We start from the raw sequence: 14,329 nt of genomic DNA on the forward strand, positions 1-14,329 counted from the left end.
GTCTAGAGTTGTTCCGAATGTAAAATAACAAATATGGCAGCCTCCATGCGATGTTCATTTCATGAACTAAATCGTCAAAATTTATTGAATTAACACACTACCAAATAATTTAAATGGCGTCGTGTCAATTAAATACGCCGAGAAAGATATGTATGAGGTCAAACAGTTGTGTATTGTGTGGATTTTCGTTCATAAACATTGAAATTTTGCCAACGGGAGAGCGGGTTGAAAAAAAACTCTTCAAACAAAAACTGAAATTGACCCCCGACAGAGTATCTCAAATTACAACTGTTGTTACTTGTTTCAAAGTTAATGCAGACTTAGACAAAGACAATGGTGTCTGCATGAAATGCTTCCGAAAAGTAGAGCAGTCAATAAAACTGCAAAAAGATTCATTGAAAATGCAGGTTGAGTTGTCAGCTTCACGTTTAAAAGTGCAACAGAGTGTGCTTAATTTACCCTCACCTAACAAATTTAACATTGAGAAACGGATGTTAAGATCCCCATCAACAGCACAAGTTTCAAAACAAATTAAAACATTACCAACAAGTCCGTCTGTTAAGACGTTGTGTAATGTCCCAAGTTTCCAATCAATTGTGATCAAGGCAACCAGTGGAGAACAATTAGTAGCAATAGCTCCAATGCCAGCTCCAATGCTGCAGAAACAGTTAATACAAGGAATTACTCCTTTGCCAATGCTTGATCAACAAACACAGTTATCAGACAATTCAGGTAAGTTTACTTCTGATAAACAAACTTGTTACACATATAAAAAAATAAATTAATATTAAAATAAGGGAGGCATTATGCAGTTTGTGTTCAGTAATGCTACATACATTTGTACTGAGTTGAATTGAAATTGAGACTGGAAATGGGTCAAAGTGACAACATGGACAACAACCCAATCAAAGGGCATAATACAGCCCAAGGCCAAAAATGGGTCTTCAACACAGCGAGAAAATCACACGATTGGAGGCGGGCTTTAGCTGGCTTCTAAACAGAAATGTGTACTAGTGGATGAAAATGGACATCACTCCGAAGCATATAAATGAACTAAAATTTAAAAACATACAAGACTAACAAAGGCCAGCTGAGGGACCTGACTTGGGACAAGTGCTAATATTATATGCAGTGGCATGGGGTTAAACATGTTTTGTGAGATCTCAACCCTATTAAGTTACCAGTATGTACTATATATATATATACAAATCTTCCACTATTGTTACAATTGAGTGTAACTATTTCCAATCTACAGTTACTGTGTCAGCACCCAATAAGTCAATCAAGAGGTCTCTAAAATTTTCTGGAGTCGGGAAAGAAAATTTATCAACAACCAAATGCAAAGGAGAAGTAGAGGTGCCAAGCAAAATGTTATCTTTTTTTTTTATTTTATATAAGTTGTTGCCAGTAATGACATTAAGCAATGTGTACAATAACCATGTACATGTAATAAATTAAAGTTTTCTGCTCAACCCTATGGTTATCTAATCAAAATAAGCTAGCTTGCAAAAATGTATAATGTTAGAAATTTAAAAGAGTTTGATGTTTCAGCACACATACATTTTTTGTACCATGCCATGCAATACTAAATGTATACATTTGTATGTATACATGTATACACAATTTTTCATTCTCATGGAGTAATAAAACAAAACAATGTAAATAAGATGATTTGAATTGCTTCAAATAAAACTTGTACATGTTTAAGTAAAATGTAGTAATTTACTGGCAATAACTTTTCATTCAGATTAGATTAGATTTAAACCAGTTAAATTCAGTTTATTATTACTGTTATTTCAGAGATTGAGCTTACACATGTAATGTACAAGCACCAACAATGACCAAGCTTAAGACTCCAAGAGATACATTTTTTATTATCATACTGGCAATGAAAAGTTTATACATACATATTTTGTACATTTATAGCTTTTAGATTTTTTGTTTTCACAAAGAACAAATGATTTGAGATGGCTGCCTTTCATAATAAAAGTTTTGGTCCTTGTAAATTTGTACATGTACATGTATGTTGCTGTAGCTAGTATTATTATGATTATGTGACACATCAATGCAATTTATATAATGGTACTATACCTTATTTGTACCAATTAAAAAGCATACATGTATCAACATGAATGTTTTTAATTCTTTTCAGTTAATCAAAAGGAAGGCAAACTAAAAAAATGCAAATTAATGGCTTTTGTGATGAGAAGGGGGGATCATTTAGATTACAATGATGTGATTGTAATTTATAAATTCTAAAGTTTTATTTTTCAACGTATTTATGATGTGGAAAAACTATGAACTGAGGCGTACCTTAAAAATAATTAATATTGTTATTTATTGTCCAAATACTTCATTTATTGAATTATTAAATATTTTAAGTATAATTGTATGACTTATTAAGACGTTATGTCTTAGTGATAAAGTTGCACAGATTAACATACAGTATGAAATTTTATTACATCCTGAATCCTGGTTCCTGGTTTTTCTACTATTCATATTTATTTGCATTTGTTCATTACAGTTAAAACTAACAGAATAATTTTGCATTACAGGTTAAATTGTTAAAATTCATGATCATTTAAATAGTTGAGTTTATATTTGGACCTATACTTGATAAGAAGGTAAGTGCAAAACTTATAGTGTGAAGAATGCTTGAAAATCAATGAGGCTACAATGCTCATTATAAATAAGAGAGGCAACTCTTTAAGACCAAATTTGGACATAAGCAATTATATATTTAGGAGGGGCCTGATGGGGGGGGGGGGGGCGGGGGTCTCATCACTATTCACAAGTTGATTTTTTTGTCAATCACGATTCACAGAAAATGAATTTCCATGATGACAGATCACGAAAATATAAAAAAAAAAAATCTGTAGAAAAACAGATCACGATAGCGAAAATGCGCCAATCACAAAGAACGAAAATAACCCCTCATTTAGGTCACAGAAAATGACCAAACACTGAGTCAACTATAATCTCATTTGTTTAATTATAGTAGTAGGACATTTCACTAAATTAATTGTTGAAAATCTTTTATATCAGAGTTCATTTGTAAAGTACACAGACAAATTTATTTATAAAGTGCCTAGAAAATCAACCTAACAATGTTAGAGTAGATCTTATTCTTTACTTCCTCCCCGACCGGGGCTGGAACCTGCACTTATCTTCTACGGCAACACCAGACAAATTTATTTATGATATATGTAATTTGTTCAAACTTTCAAAGCTTCAAATTTATCATTTTCGGCAAATTTTAGGAATATAAGATTTATTTTATACAGCAAAATAAAACCTTTTCATACAAGTACTTAAACATGAACAAATATTCAATCCATTAACTTTTAAATATTTCATAACAGATCACAGTGTACCATGCAAGTGGTAAAAAGACTTTTCTGGTCCAGAATGAAACAAACCAGAAAATATGCAAGGCTATTATGCGTAGCAGCAACAGTGACAAATTAATAGTAGATGCTATCTGTAAAACAAATCCGTTAGAGGTAGTTAATGGATGTAGGAGAATTATAGAGGAGGAAAGTGCATGTATTTCAAAAAGAGGTTCAGGGACAGTATTACAAAAAAAAGACTACACCAACTTCTTTAACTTTAACTGGGATGATTTCAACGATGAACTCAAAGCAAAATATCCAGCACTTTTGTCAATAGTAAATTCAATGGTATCAAATGTGCCAATTACTGTACTTGGTAAACCATTTCTTCATGTATTGATGACTTCGGCAATTGGTCTACATGGCAGAAACCAGGAGATGTCAATGGTACAATTCATGACAGGATTTTTGTTGACTCATGGTGGATGTACACAAAGGGTACTATGATTAATTGTGATAAAATTATTTGTGAGCTAATGCTTCTTCAAATATTTGTGTTAATCTTTTAGCATGGTGTAGATCTATGAAAACAAGTTCATTTGAGTAATCCTAGTCAAAAGTTTATGTATACATCTTTAACTCTTTCTTATTAATGTGATAATTTAAAAAAGAAAGCTGCTTTTTTGGTTGACAATTGACTGTTGAGACGAAACAGGGAACCATGTACACAAATAGGTCACTGTACGGCCTTCAACAATGAGCAAAGCCGCATAGTCAGCTTTAAAAGGCCCCTAAATGACAAATGGAAAAAACAATTCAAACGAGAAAACTAACGGCCTAATTAATGAGCAAATAAATGAACGAAAAACAAATATGTTAGGCCAAACAAAAAAGTATGTGTGTTTACTGTCACATGCTGGAAAAAAAATTAGGGTAGGTAGGGATTTTTTTTAATGTTTATTTCTTTTTTTACATTGAGTCTATGGGAGCAACATTGTGACTTCAACAGTGCTTCATCAAAAACGGTCTAAAAAACTTTAGGGTAGGGGATAAAAATTAGGGTAGGTAGGGGTACAGTAAACACACATACTTTTTTTTTGCCTAACACAGCAACAAACGACAACCACTTAATTACAGGCTCCTGACTTGTATATGTTTTTTTAACATTATTTTTTAATTTTATATGTAGAACATTGAAAGGCTATCGCATCTTGGATTAAGTGTGCATCCTGTTACTATACACAGAAAGTTAGCAGAATGGCAAAAGTTTTTAGACAAAACCATACTTAGCATAAAAGAAGAATGGGAAAAAGGTGGTCGTCAGAAATATCAACTTATTGGGGACAACTGGGACAAAAATATACTTCCTTCTTACAGGACATCTGATCGGAAAACAGTTTCTGTACATTTGTTCAATATTTATGCAATAGTAGACAGAATTCTGCCAGTGCCTATGGTAAGGGAAGAATTTGCACATCAAGATCTGCCGGTAATAGATTTTCTACCATCTATTGAAGACCAAACAAAGCTGCGGAAGGAGTTGAATTTTATAATCTCAACATCTATTGTCAATTGCCACCCACATATGCAAAAGATGTTCCATAATATTCTCCCAAAACACTTGGAGCATAGATATACAGAATATGCAGGAGTCAAGACTAGACAAGTATGTTAAAGGAAATATTTTTGTTTTGTTTTTAAAAGCATCTGTTAATCTGGTTAAAGTTTTTGGTGAAGGTTTTAAGGATGAGTTTGTAGCAACAGCAACTTAAAACTTATATATATCAAAAGATTATGTCCGGCATTGTTCACGCGACAAACGGGAGAGTGTTATGTATAAATATACTTCAATAGAAATAAAAATAAGAAGATGTGGTGTGATTGCCAATGAGACAACTCTTCACAAGAGACCAAATGACACAGAAATTAACAACTATAGGTCACTGTACGGCCTTCAACAATGAGCAAAGCCCATACCACATAGTCAGCTATAAAAGGCCCCGAAATGACAATTCAAACGAGAAAACTAACAACAGTACATTTAGTCGCGATATTATCTTTTTTAATAGTATGCCAATTTCATGGGTATTCAAATTCAAATTATTTTATTGATTTTAAATCCAACATGATTGATGGTCTTGATAGTGCATGGTGTCCTGTGCATTTAAGTAATAAAACAAGGGATGTTTGGTCTTTATTTATGACTTTTTTCAAAAGCATTTTAAGATTTCATGTTTTTTTTCCTTTGCAATACGTTTACAAAAATGTATCCAATTAGAAGATTTTTTTTTTTAAATTTGAAGTTTTATAAGTTATAACTCTTGTACCTTCTCCTTTTAGTTTCCATTTGGACTGTATGACTGTAATGAAAATAAAACCCCTGAGTTAATAAAATTGATGAAAGAACTCTCAAAGCAATATGTTCCATGTGCAAATGGAGAAATTGTAGAACCAGTTTTCTTTGGAGGTCAGTATTTTATATCCAATGTACTAATAAACTGATATTTAGAGGTTAATGTATTGTAATAATACAACTGTCCTACATGTAATAAATAAATAACGATGAAACATCAATTTCATGTAACATTAATTTATCACATTGAATTTGTTTCATTTTTGGATATGAATACGGATTTATTAAAAGGAAATGCAGCAACAGAACAATTAAAGTTAACATAATGTGCGCAAAGGCAGAATACTTCAGTAATGTGATTGTTAGTGGTAAACTTGTAGCCTATTCCCAATTTAAATGATATTGTTCTGAAAAGCTTGAAGAACCATATTTTATTTATTTATTAGGAGACAGACTTACTGATGAGAGAATGCAATCTGCTCAAAATGCAATGGCAAATGGTCACACTGCTATGGAAAGACTTGAAGGCTTCATTTCAAAAATTGAAGATTTTCACAGATTGATGAACTTTTTGCAGGTATGGTCACATTTGTATCTATTTAAAGTCACTTTTACTTGAGGCCTCATCTCAGTTAAAGCAAGTTAATGAAACAACAACAGAAAACAACTCTGACTTGGTACATGGCTAACACAAAACTTATATTTTTGGATACGCCCCCCCCCCCCCCCCAAAAAAAAAATGAACTCTTCCATTATTCTTACTCCTATATGCTTCATGAGAGACTGATTCATTTTGAAAGTCTTTATTTAAAAGCACAAATGACATAGTACTTGTTCAGCAGCATAACCAAGATACATTTTATTGGTATGCAATATCTTGTTTAATTTGTAGTGGGGTATACTAAGCATATCATGCATTCTTATTATATGATTCCAAGACATATTTTTTATGTTTCTCTCCTTAATTCTGCAATGCATATAATTTGTTTTATATTCTTTACAAACATTTTTGTTGCAGAAAGCTCTACATAGGGATAGTGATCCGGCGGCGGCGTTAGCTAACTTCTTAAAAGCTTTATATTTTAGAAGCTAGAAGACCTGGATGCTTCATACTTTGTATATAGATGCCTTATGTTACGAAGTTTCCGTCTGTCATATGTCCATTGTCCTTGACCTCATTTTCATGGTTCAGTGACTACTTGAAATGAAAGTCAACAAACATTTTTTGTAATGTTAATATCTTTCTTATTATGAGTAATAGGATAACTAAATTCATGCCCGTCAGACAATTTTCATTTGACCTCGACCTCATTTCATGGATCAGTGAACAAGGTTAAGTTTTCGTGGTCAAGTCCATATATCAGATACTATAAGAACTAGGTCTGCTATATTTGGTATATGGAATGATTGTAAGGTGTACATGTCCAACTGGTAGGTGTCATCTGACCTTGACCTCATTTTCATGGTTCAGTGGTCAAAGCTAAGTTTTTGAGTTTTGGTCTTTTTTCTAATACTATATGCAATAGGTCAACTATAAATGGTGTATGGAAATATTTTATGATGTACATGTCAGTCTCGCAGGTTTTATTTGACCTCAGAGGCGGATTTAGGGGGGGGGGGGCAGGGGGCCTAGGCCCCCCCCTCTTTTTTGGAAAAATTTGGTTGATTATATAGGGAATCACTGAAGCATGACTGGAGCGGGCCCCCTCTTAGGCAGTCAGTGGGCCCCCACTTATGAAAATTTCTGGATCCGCCACTGGACCTTGACCTCATTTTCACGGTTCATTTCTCAGTGTTAAGTTTTAGTGTTTTGGTCTGTTTTTCTTTAACTATAAGCAATAGATCAACTATATTTGATGTATGGAAGGATTGTAAGGTGTATATGTCTGTCTGGCAGGTATCATCTGACCTTGACCTCATTTTCATGGTTCATTGGTCAATGTTAAGTTGTCATGGTTTAGTTTGTTTCTTAGATACTATAAGCAATAGAACAACTATATTTAATATCTAAATTGATTGTAATGTGTACATGTCTGTCTGGCATGGTTCATCTGACCTTGACCTCATTTTTTATGGTTCATTGGTCAATGTTAAGTTTTCTTGTTTAAGACTGTTTCTTAGAAACAATAAGCAATAGGTCAACTATGTTTGGTTTATTGAATGATTGTAAGGTGTACATGTATTTCTCGTTTGGTTTATCTGACCTTGACCTCATTTTCTTGGATCATGTTAAGTGTATGTGTTACTTGTAGTAAAGCTTTGTATTTAGGACTATCAACATAAAATCAATGGTTAGTAAAGAAGGCGAGACATTTCAGCGTGTGCACTCTTGTTATATTATTCATTGTCTCAATATTTTTTCTTGTAGGCAATCCACAAAATGACATACTCAACAGAGAGTGTTGCGGATAAGTGCAGTGTATACTATTATCGTAACTTACTTAATATGAGGAATGTTAAGGGGAAAGTTTGCAATTCATATCGTGCTTACAAAATGTTGTATTATGCCATTCTTGATGCAATAATTTTGAACATGTTTTTGCGTCATTTGAATTTGGAGGATGTTGATCAGGAGATCAAAATACCATTTGCAACTATGAACAACGAGGAAAAACTATCTTGGTTATATGATGTCAGCAACTCAATAGTAGAAGAATGGTTTTTTTGTGGTCAATCAGATATTTTTATAAAGTGTAAAGACGTAGTAGGAGATCCAGAACACCCTGACAACTACTGGGTATCGACATTGGAAGATGGCCGTGTAATGTGTCACTTTTGTGACAAGACATACGCCTATACAGGGTCTTTGAAATCACATGAAGCTAAATGTCACAATGTCAAAATTGGAATGTCTAAGAAAAGTAAAAAAGAAAAAAAAAAAGATGAACTGCAGAATCATATTGTAATGCTTTTCAAACTTATTCTGTTACATAAGAATCTAGACACTGCAGTAGATATGGGAGATGGGGAACGAGTTGTACGTTCAGCTAAATATGAACTGCCAATATATAATCTTACAAACAAAACAAAATATCTCATTGGTTCTGTCCATCTTACTGCACTAACTTCAGGTTTGTTACCAGCAGAACAATCAGAAAGATTAATTTCCAATAGATTTGTAAATCTACAAGGTGGATCAAACAACAACATAAGCCTGGATGAATATCTAGAGATGCTGAACAGAGACACTAAAGTAACATGTTCAGCACATCAGACAAAGGAGAGTATTCTTCAACACTCCAAAGAATATCCACACTTAGTAAATTTTGTAAATCATTTCGATAACATTACTCATCTTACGGGGAAAAAAGGTTTTCATCACATACCAACATACCAGGCAGATGTACAAAAAATTACAAAAGACTTAATGCAAGAAAATGTTTTATCATATAAAACAGCAAGAACAATGCAGTGCAAGGACCTCATAAAAGACAGAAATCCATTTGACAATGCATATTTTGGACTTCGTACTATGATTCATCGCCATCAACCAACAGTCCCTTTCCACCGCCTTCGTAACACACATATTTGAACTTAATTAAAAAATCTGCTTCAATGTATAATCTAATTGCTTTAAGTTTCATTTGTTCAAACTGAAAACATATTTGTTCTGTTTTTTTCAGTGACCACTTTCAACTTCTGATGAATTCATTAAATGATTGTCCTGAATTTGCATGAGATGTTTGCTTATGAATGTTCAGCGAAGAATGAACAATGCATGCTCTCTGGTTACAAGTAAATGAGTTGAAATATCCAAACATGCCATATTAAAGATATGATTGTTAGTAAGACAATAACCCAAAAGAGACCATGAATAAACAATACTGCATTCAACAATGACCATAAATAGGTAACAATACTGCCTTCAACAATGACCAAAACTGGAAGATTTCAATAAGAAAATCATGTCAGTATTATTGCTTTACTAAAGTTTCTGAATATAAAATGCATTTGATGTATATTTTTTTTTGGTCCAGCTCACTTATACAATGCCATACATTTATGTAGTCTATGTGCCTTTGGTGTGTCCAATTGTTCTTTTGTCCGGCCCGCCAAACCAGGACAAGGTTAAAGTTTTTTTGTTAATTTAGTTAAAGATGTGGTATGATTACGAATAAGACATCTCTTGATCAATGACACCATTTAGTTAAAGTAAACAATTATAGGTCACATCTTCAAGTTGCCTCACATCAAACTGTAAAGGGTCCAAAGATCTGTGTATAACAATTCTAACAGGACAGACATTTGATCAAAACAATAAACGAAAAGCACATATGAACTATATGCTAAAATAGGTTTTCGACTTGGACCCAAATTTTACTTTTTGTCTGGTCTGCGTCTTCTTTTGCAGAAAGCGAGACTTAGGGATAGTGATGCGGCAATGACGTAAGCTTGACTTAAAAACTTATTATTTTTAAAGATAGAAAACCTTGATGCTTCATACTTTGTATACAGATGTCTTATGTTACAAACTTTTCACCCGTCATGACTAATGACCTTGACCTCATTTTCATGGTTCAGTGACTACTTGAAAAAAAAAGTTGAATTTTTGCAATGTCAATCTTATTAAAATATTTTTACATTACTTGCTCCTTGATTTTTTTATATGTGGTGCAGTGTGTGTTGAACAGGCAAGACATTTAAGTGTGTCCACTCTTGTTAATGAGTATTCTTAGGTTAGAGTTTTTGTGAGTGCTAGGACACATTTGAGTATACATGTATTGTGGTGCTAGACATTACTAAAAATAAACGAACTTGACATTTGGTTAAACTAGTAACACCATATGCCTATGTTACTATTGGTGAAACCTATGTTGACCTTTATATCTAATTTTTTTTGTTGGATTACTGTCTCACTTGTGTATACCACTTACTGCTGGCCCATGGATACCCATTATTTTTACACTTGTGTATTCCCCTAACTACTGCTTGTATACCCCTATTGCTGTCTCACTTGTGTATACGTGTTGTCACATTTGTGTATACCCCTCACCCTAGGCCTCCTTTCAGAAATAATTTCTTCCTCAAATCATGAAATTTTATGGTTTCTTTTGGACAATTAGGAATTGTTATTTTTATAAAGTTTAATCGCAATTTGAATGAGCCTGTATTGAACCAGAAACATGAACAACACAAATTGTTTTTAATCATCTTGTATTTCTAAAAGACCCAAATCAAGGTCTTCAAAATAATCATACTCCGACAGGTTGTAGCTTTCAGTGTCACTATCTGAAAAAGAATCGTCATGTCCCTCTTCGACAACATGTTCAGCCAGAAAAAGTTTTTCTAAAGGCAACAAAGTGCACGAATTACAACTACATCTGCTTGCACACAGGTCGCAACATGAATGCTTCCCACACTCTTTCGATTCCATTTCATGCAAGTCAGAATTTCTCAAAAAGTTTGACATTAACTCCTTCCTCCTACATTCTTTTGTCCTTAAAATAGCCTTCACTTCCGGGCTTAATTTCTGCTGGTGGTAACCATTATACAGAATAATGGCAACAGATGGATTGCCATCCCTGCCTACTCGCCCTATTTCCTGTAACATGTCCACAAGGTTATTTGGAGGTCCAAATAAAATCACAGAGTTGCACATCTTTACATCAAACCCCATTCCCAAGGCACTGGTTGATAGAATTATCCTTATAGCACTGCCTTCATCCTTCAAAGCATGTATTATCATGTTCTTATTGCTATCTGGTGTCTCAGAATGAAACATCTCTACATACTTTGTGCAACTGGGAAGTTCAGTAGTAATGTATTTATATAATTTGGAGGTGTCATTTATTGATGAACAGTAAATTATGGTTCTTGGGAAATCTCCTTTCTTTTCATCTAAGGCATCTACCAACCATGTCATCCCCATCTCGATTTCATTTTTTATTTTTGAGGACACAAGTTTGATGTTTGATTTGTTTGGTGACATATTTATTTCTTTGGTATCATCAGTTAATTGCAAAATTTTCATAACTTTTTGGCGGATGTTGACTGTGCAAGTTGCACTCAAAGCTAGTACTGTAGCCTCTGGAAAAAGAGATCTCAATTCCCCAATATTACCAAACCACTTTCTAAAGGCTTCTTTTCTTCCTCCTTCACCTTGACCCCTGAAAATGTAAAAATATGTAAATCTATAAATGACTAGTATCTAGGTAGTTTCACTTAAACATAATTTATAAGGCTACAAAATATAGAGAATGTGTCCAAACTTGCATTTTACATTATAAAAGGTCATAAGGGAACAACCATTTAAATAATTGTAATAGCGTTGAAAAAATAAATAAAATTGTTCGTGCAAAGCAAAAAAACCATAGCCCCCCCCCCCCCCCCCCCTTGAAGTTAAATGTGACACTGCCCAAATTCAAACTTGAACAGTGTTTTGTGGTAACAAGTCTTGTATATATATATATATATATATATGTAATTGTTTCTTTTATTTGAGGCAAATTAAAGTTAGAGAATGGAAACAACAGATTTTGCAATTTTTCCATTAATAAAGGGGCTTTAAGTGACACCACCCAAATTTGAAATTAAAATGTGTTTGTATAAGTTTCAAAAACATTTTGAGACAAACTAAAGTTACAGAATCAAAAATTATGGGACGTGTATGTACAGACAGACAGACGGACGGATAAGGGTAAAACTTAATGCCCAATTGCCTAGTTACAGTGGTATAAAAAAGGCTGAAGGTACATTTTAATGTTCCAACTCTTACCTTTTCTCAGCAGTTTTAATTGACAGGTTCTGACATTTTTGTTATTTTTTTACATAATTTTTCTCATTGATTTGTAGTGTTCACTCAATCAATGGTGAGGTCTTTAGTTTGGTTTTGCTCATTGTTGAAAGTTGCACTGTTGCCTATTGTAACTTTGTGTGCAACTTAATTATTTGGTTGCTCTGCCACATAATGGTGCTAATACACTTAACAAATATGTTCATTATATATACTAGGGCTTATAACAATGTAGGATACAATAAAGAAGTTGGATTTGAAGTTTAAATAATACAAAAACTCAATATACATTTCCTTGAAAAAAGATAAAGAAATGGTGAAATATATGTTTGGCCTTTGATTTGTTTTGGGAGACCCACTTTTTTTGCCCAAAGAAACATATACATGTACATGTGTATAGTTATAAGTAAACATTAATATTGAAAAAGGGCATTGCCTGTACTTACCAAATTGCTATTGTGTGAAACTCATCAATCACAATTACTTTTATGTTTAACTTCTTCAAGCAATTTCTCCATTCTGGATCACCTACTAATGTTTCTGGGGATGCATAAATTATGTCTATCAACCCGTCCTTGATATTGTCATCAATCTGGGAAGATGATCCTAAAATTAGAAAAAGATACATTAAATGTGTGTTGACAGTCAATATTAAACACAAGTAATAAAAAACAATTGCTTACACATACATGTAGTTTAAAGCAGATTAAGGGCTTTAAAATAAATATTACTTTGTTTGCTGTTCAGCTACCTACCCTGAAATATTGGCACTACCCAAGTAGTTTGATTGGAATTTAATACGCCATTTTCCAACACAAATAATCGTTATGCTCGTGTCTGTTTTAGATAGTTTATTTTGTTGAACAGTCTTCACACTAAGACACAGGCCCAGCAGCCCAGGCTTGTAAAATGTTTGGTGTGTGTATGTAGGTATACAAATCTAAGTCAATGGCTTCTTTTAATGATAAATGCAATTAAATTAAGATTTTTCTGTCGATGTGAAAATTTTTCACCTTGCCTTATGATGTAAATGTGAGACCTGTTAAAAAACCACACCGTGTCACAATTTATTTATAACCTCTTAAAACTTAATTTTGCCTGTTCCTATAGTATGGAGGACAGACATTTCATATTTCATTCCGACACGGCTCAGTTATTTATATTCAGCTTGTCACAGGACAAGTTATTTACTTTTTAAAAAAAATCTTGCCCCCCCCCTTTTATCAAATTGTCATCTGAAATCTTGTCAAATTGTATTATGTTGAAATAGTGGCAGTCTTTAGGGCCAGGTTTAAATATAAGAGTGATGCACATGTATATTTTCATTCTGTACATACATGATTTGATCACACAATGAGCTCTCTACTTTAAATTGTTGAGCCTTGAGGCTTTCGTGTTATGAAACACTTACCTTTGTATGCAGCAGAAAGGTTGGCAATATGAGATAGTTTCTCAACTTGGTCCTGCATTAACGCCACAAGGGGACAGCAGACTAACACCTTCCAGTCGGAACTGTTTTCACAAATCTCTCGAACTACTGGTAGGTACAGTTGAAAAGGCAACGACTTGCCAAACCCAGTCGGGAGGACAGCAACACAGTTCTTCTTACTAACTAAACATTCCAATATTACTTTTTGCTCCGTCTTTATACTATCTATGCCGAAATTTGGCAAAACATGAATCAAAACATCTTCTACACTGGGCGCTGCCATTTTTTTCAACGATACCGATAACGGTTTGAGAGCGCTTTGTTGATTGGTTTATTGTGAATGCCTTTCTAGACGCTGATTGGTCGGTCAAAGTTCAGCAAATTTGACCTTAGACAGGGTTATCAATCGGGTGTATTAAGATCTCACACGGCGACATATAAAAAATCGAGGAGCAAGTGATGTGAACTTATTTTAATAAGAT

General features: G+C 33.6%; 3 protein-coding genes across 5 annotated transcripts in view; 1 reads left to right on the forward strand and 2 right to left on the reverse strand.

Moving 5' to 3' along the window:
* Positions 1-14,329, reverse strand: part of LOC127702610 (uncharacterized) — a 214,008-nt gene that overhangs the window by 56,230 nt on the left and 143,449 nt on the right. The window lies entirely within an intron of this gene.
* Positions 805-10,344, forward strand: LOC127702604 (uncharacterized). The gene is made up of 6 exons (XM_052206878.1): positions 805-2,624; positions 3,363-3,830; positions 4,522-4,998; positions 5,673-5,799; positions 6,132-6,262; positions 8,054-10,344. Exons 2-6 carry the CDS (start codon positions 3,441-3,443, stop codon positions 9,215-9,217), a joined length of 2,289 nt encoding a protein of 762 aa, XP_052062838.1. The 5' UTR covers positions 805-2,624; positions 3,363-3,440; the 3' UTR covers positions 9,218-10,344.
* LOC127702607 (bifunctional 3'-5' exonuclease/ATP-dependent helicase WRN-like) lies at positions 10,770-14,325 on the reverse strand. The gene is made up of 3 exons (XM_052206881.1): positions 13,830-14,325; positions 12,865-13,024; positions 10,770-11,792 (listed from the first exon to the last, which is right to left on the reverse strand). The coding sequence occupies exons 1-3, from the start codon at positions 14,128-14,130 to the stop codon at positions 10,829-10,831; spliced, it is 1,425 nt and encodes a 474-aa protein (XP_052062841.1). The 5' UTR covers positions 14,131-14,325; the 3' UTR covers positions 10,770-10,828.

Source organism: Mytilus californianus, unplaced genomic scaffold (assembly GCF_021869535.1).
Source record: "Mytilus californianus isolate M0D057914Y unplaced genomic scaffold, xbMytCali1.0.p SCAF_5, whole genome shotgun sequence".
NCBI lineage: Eukaryota > Metazoa > Mollusca > Bivalvia > Mytilida > Mytilidae > Mytilus > Mytilus californianus.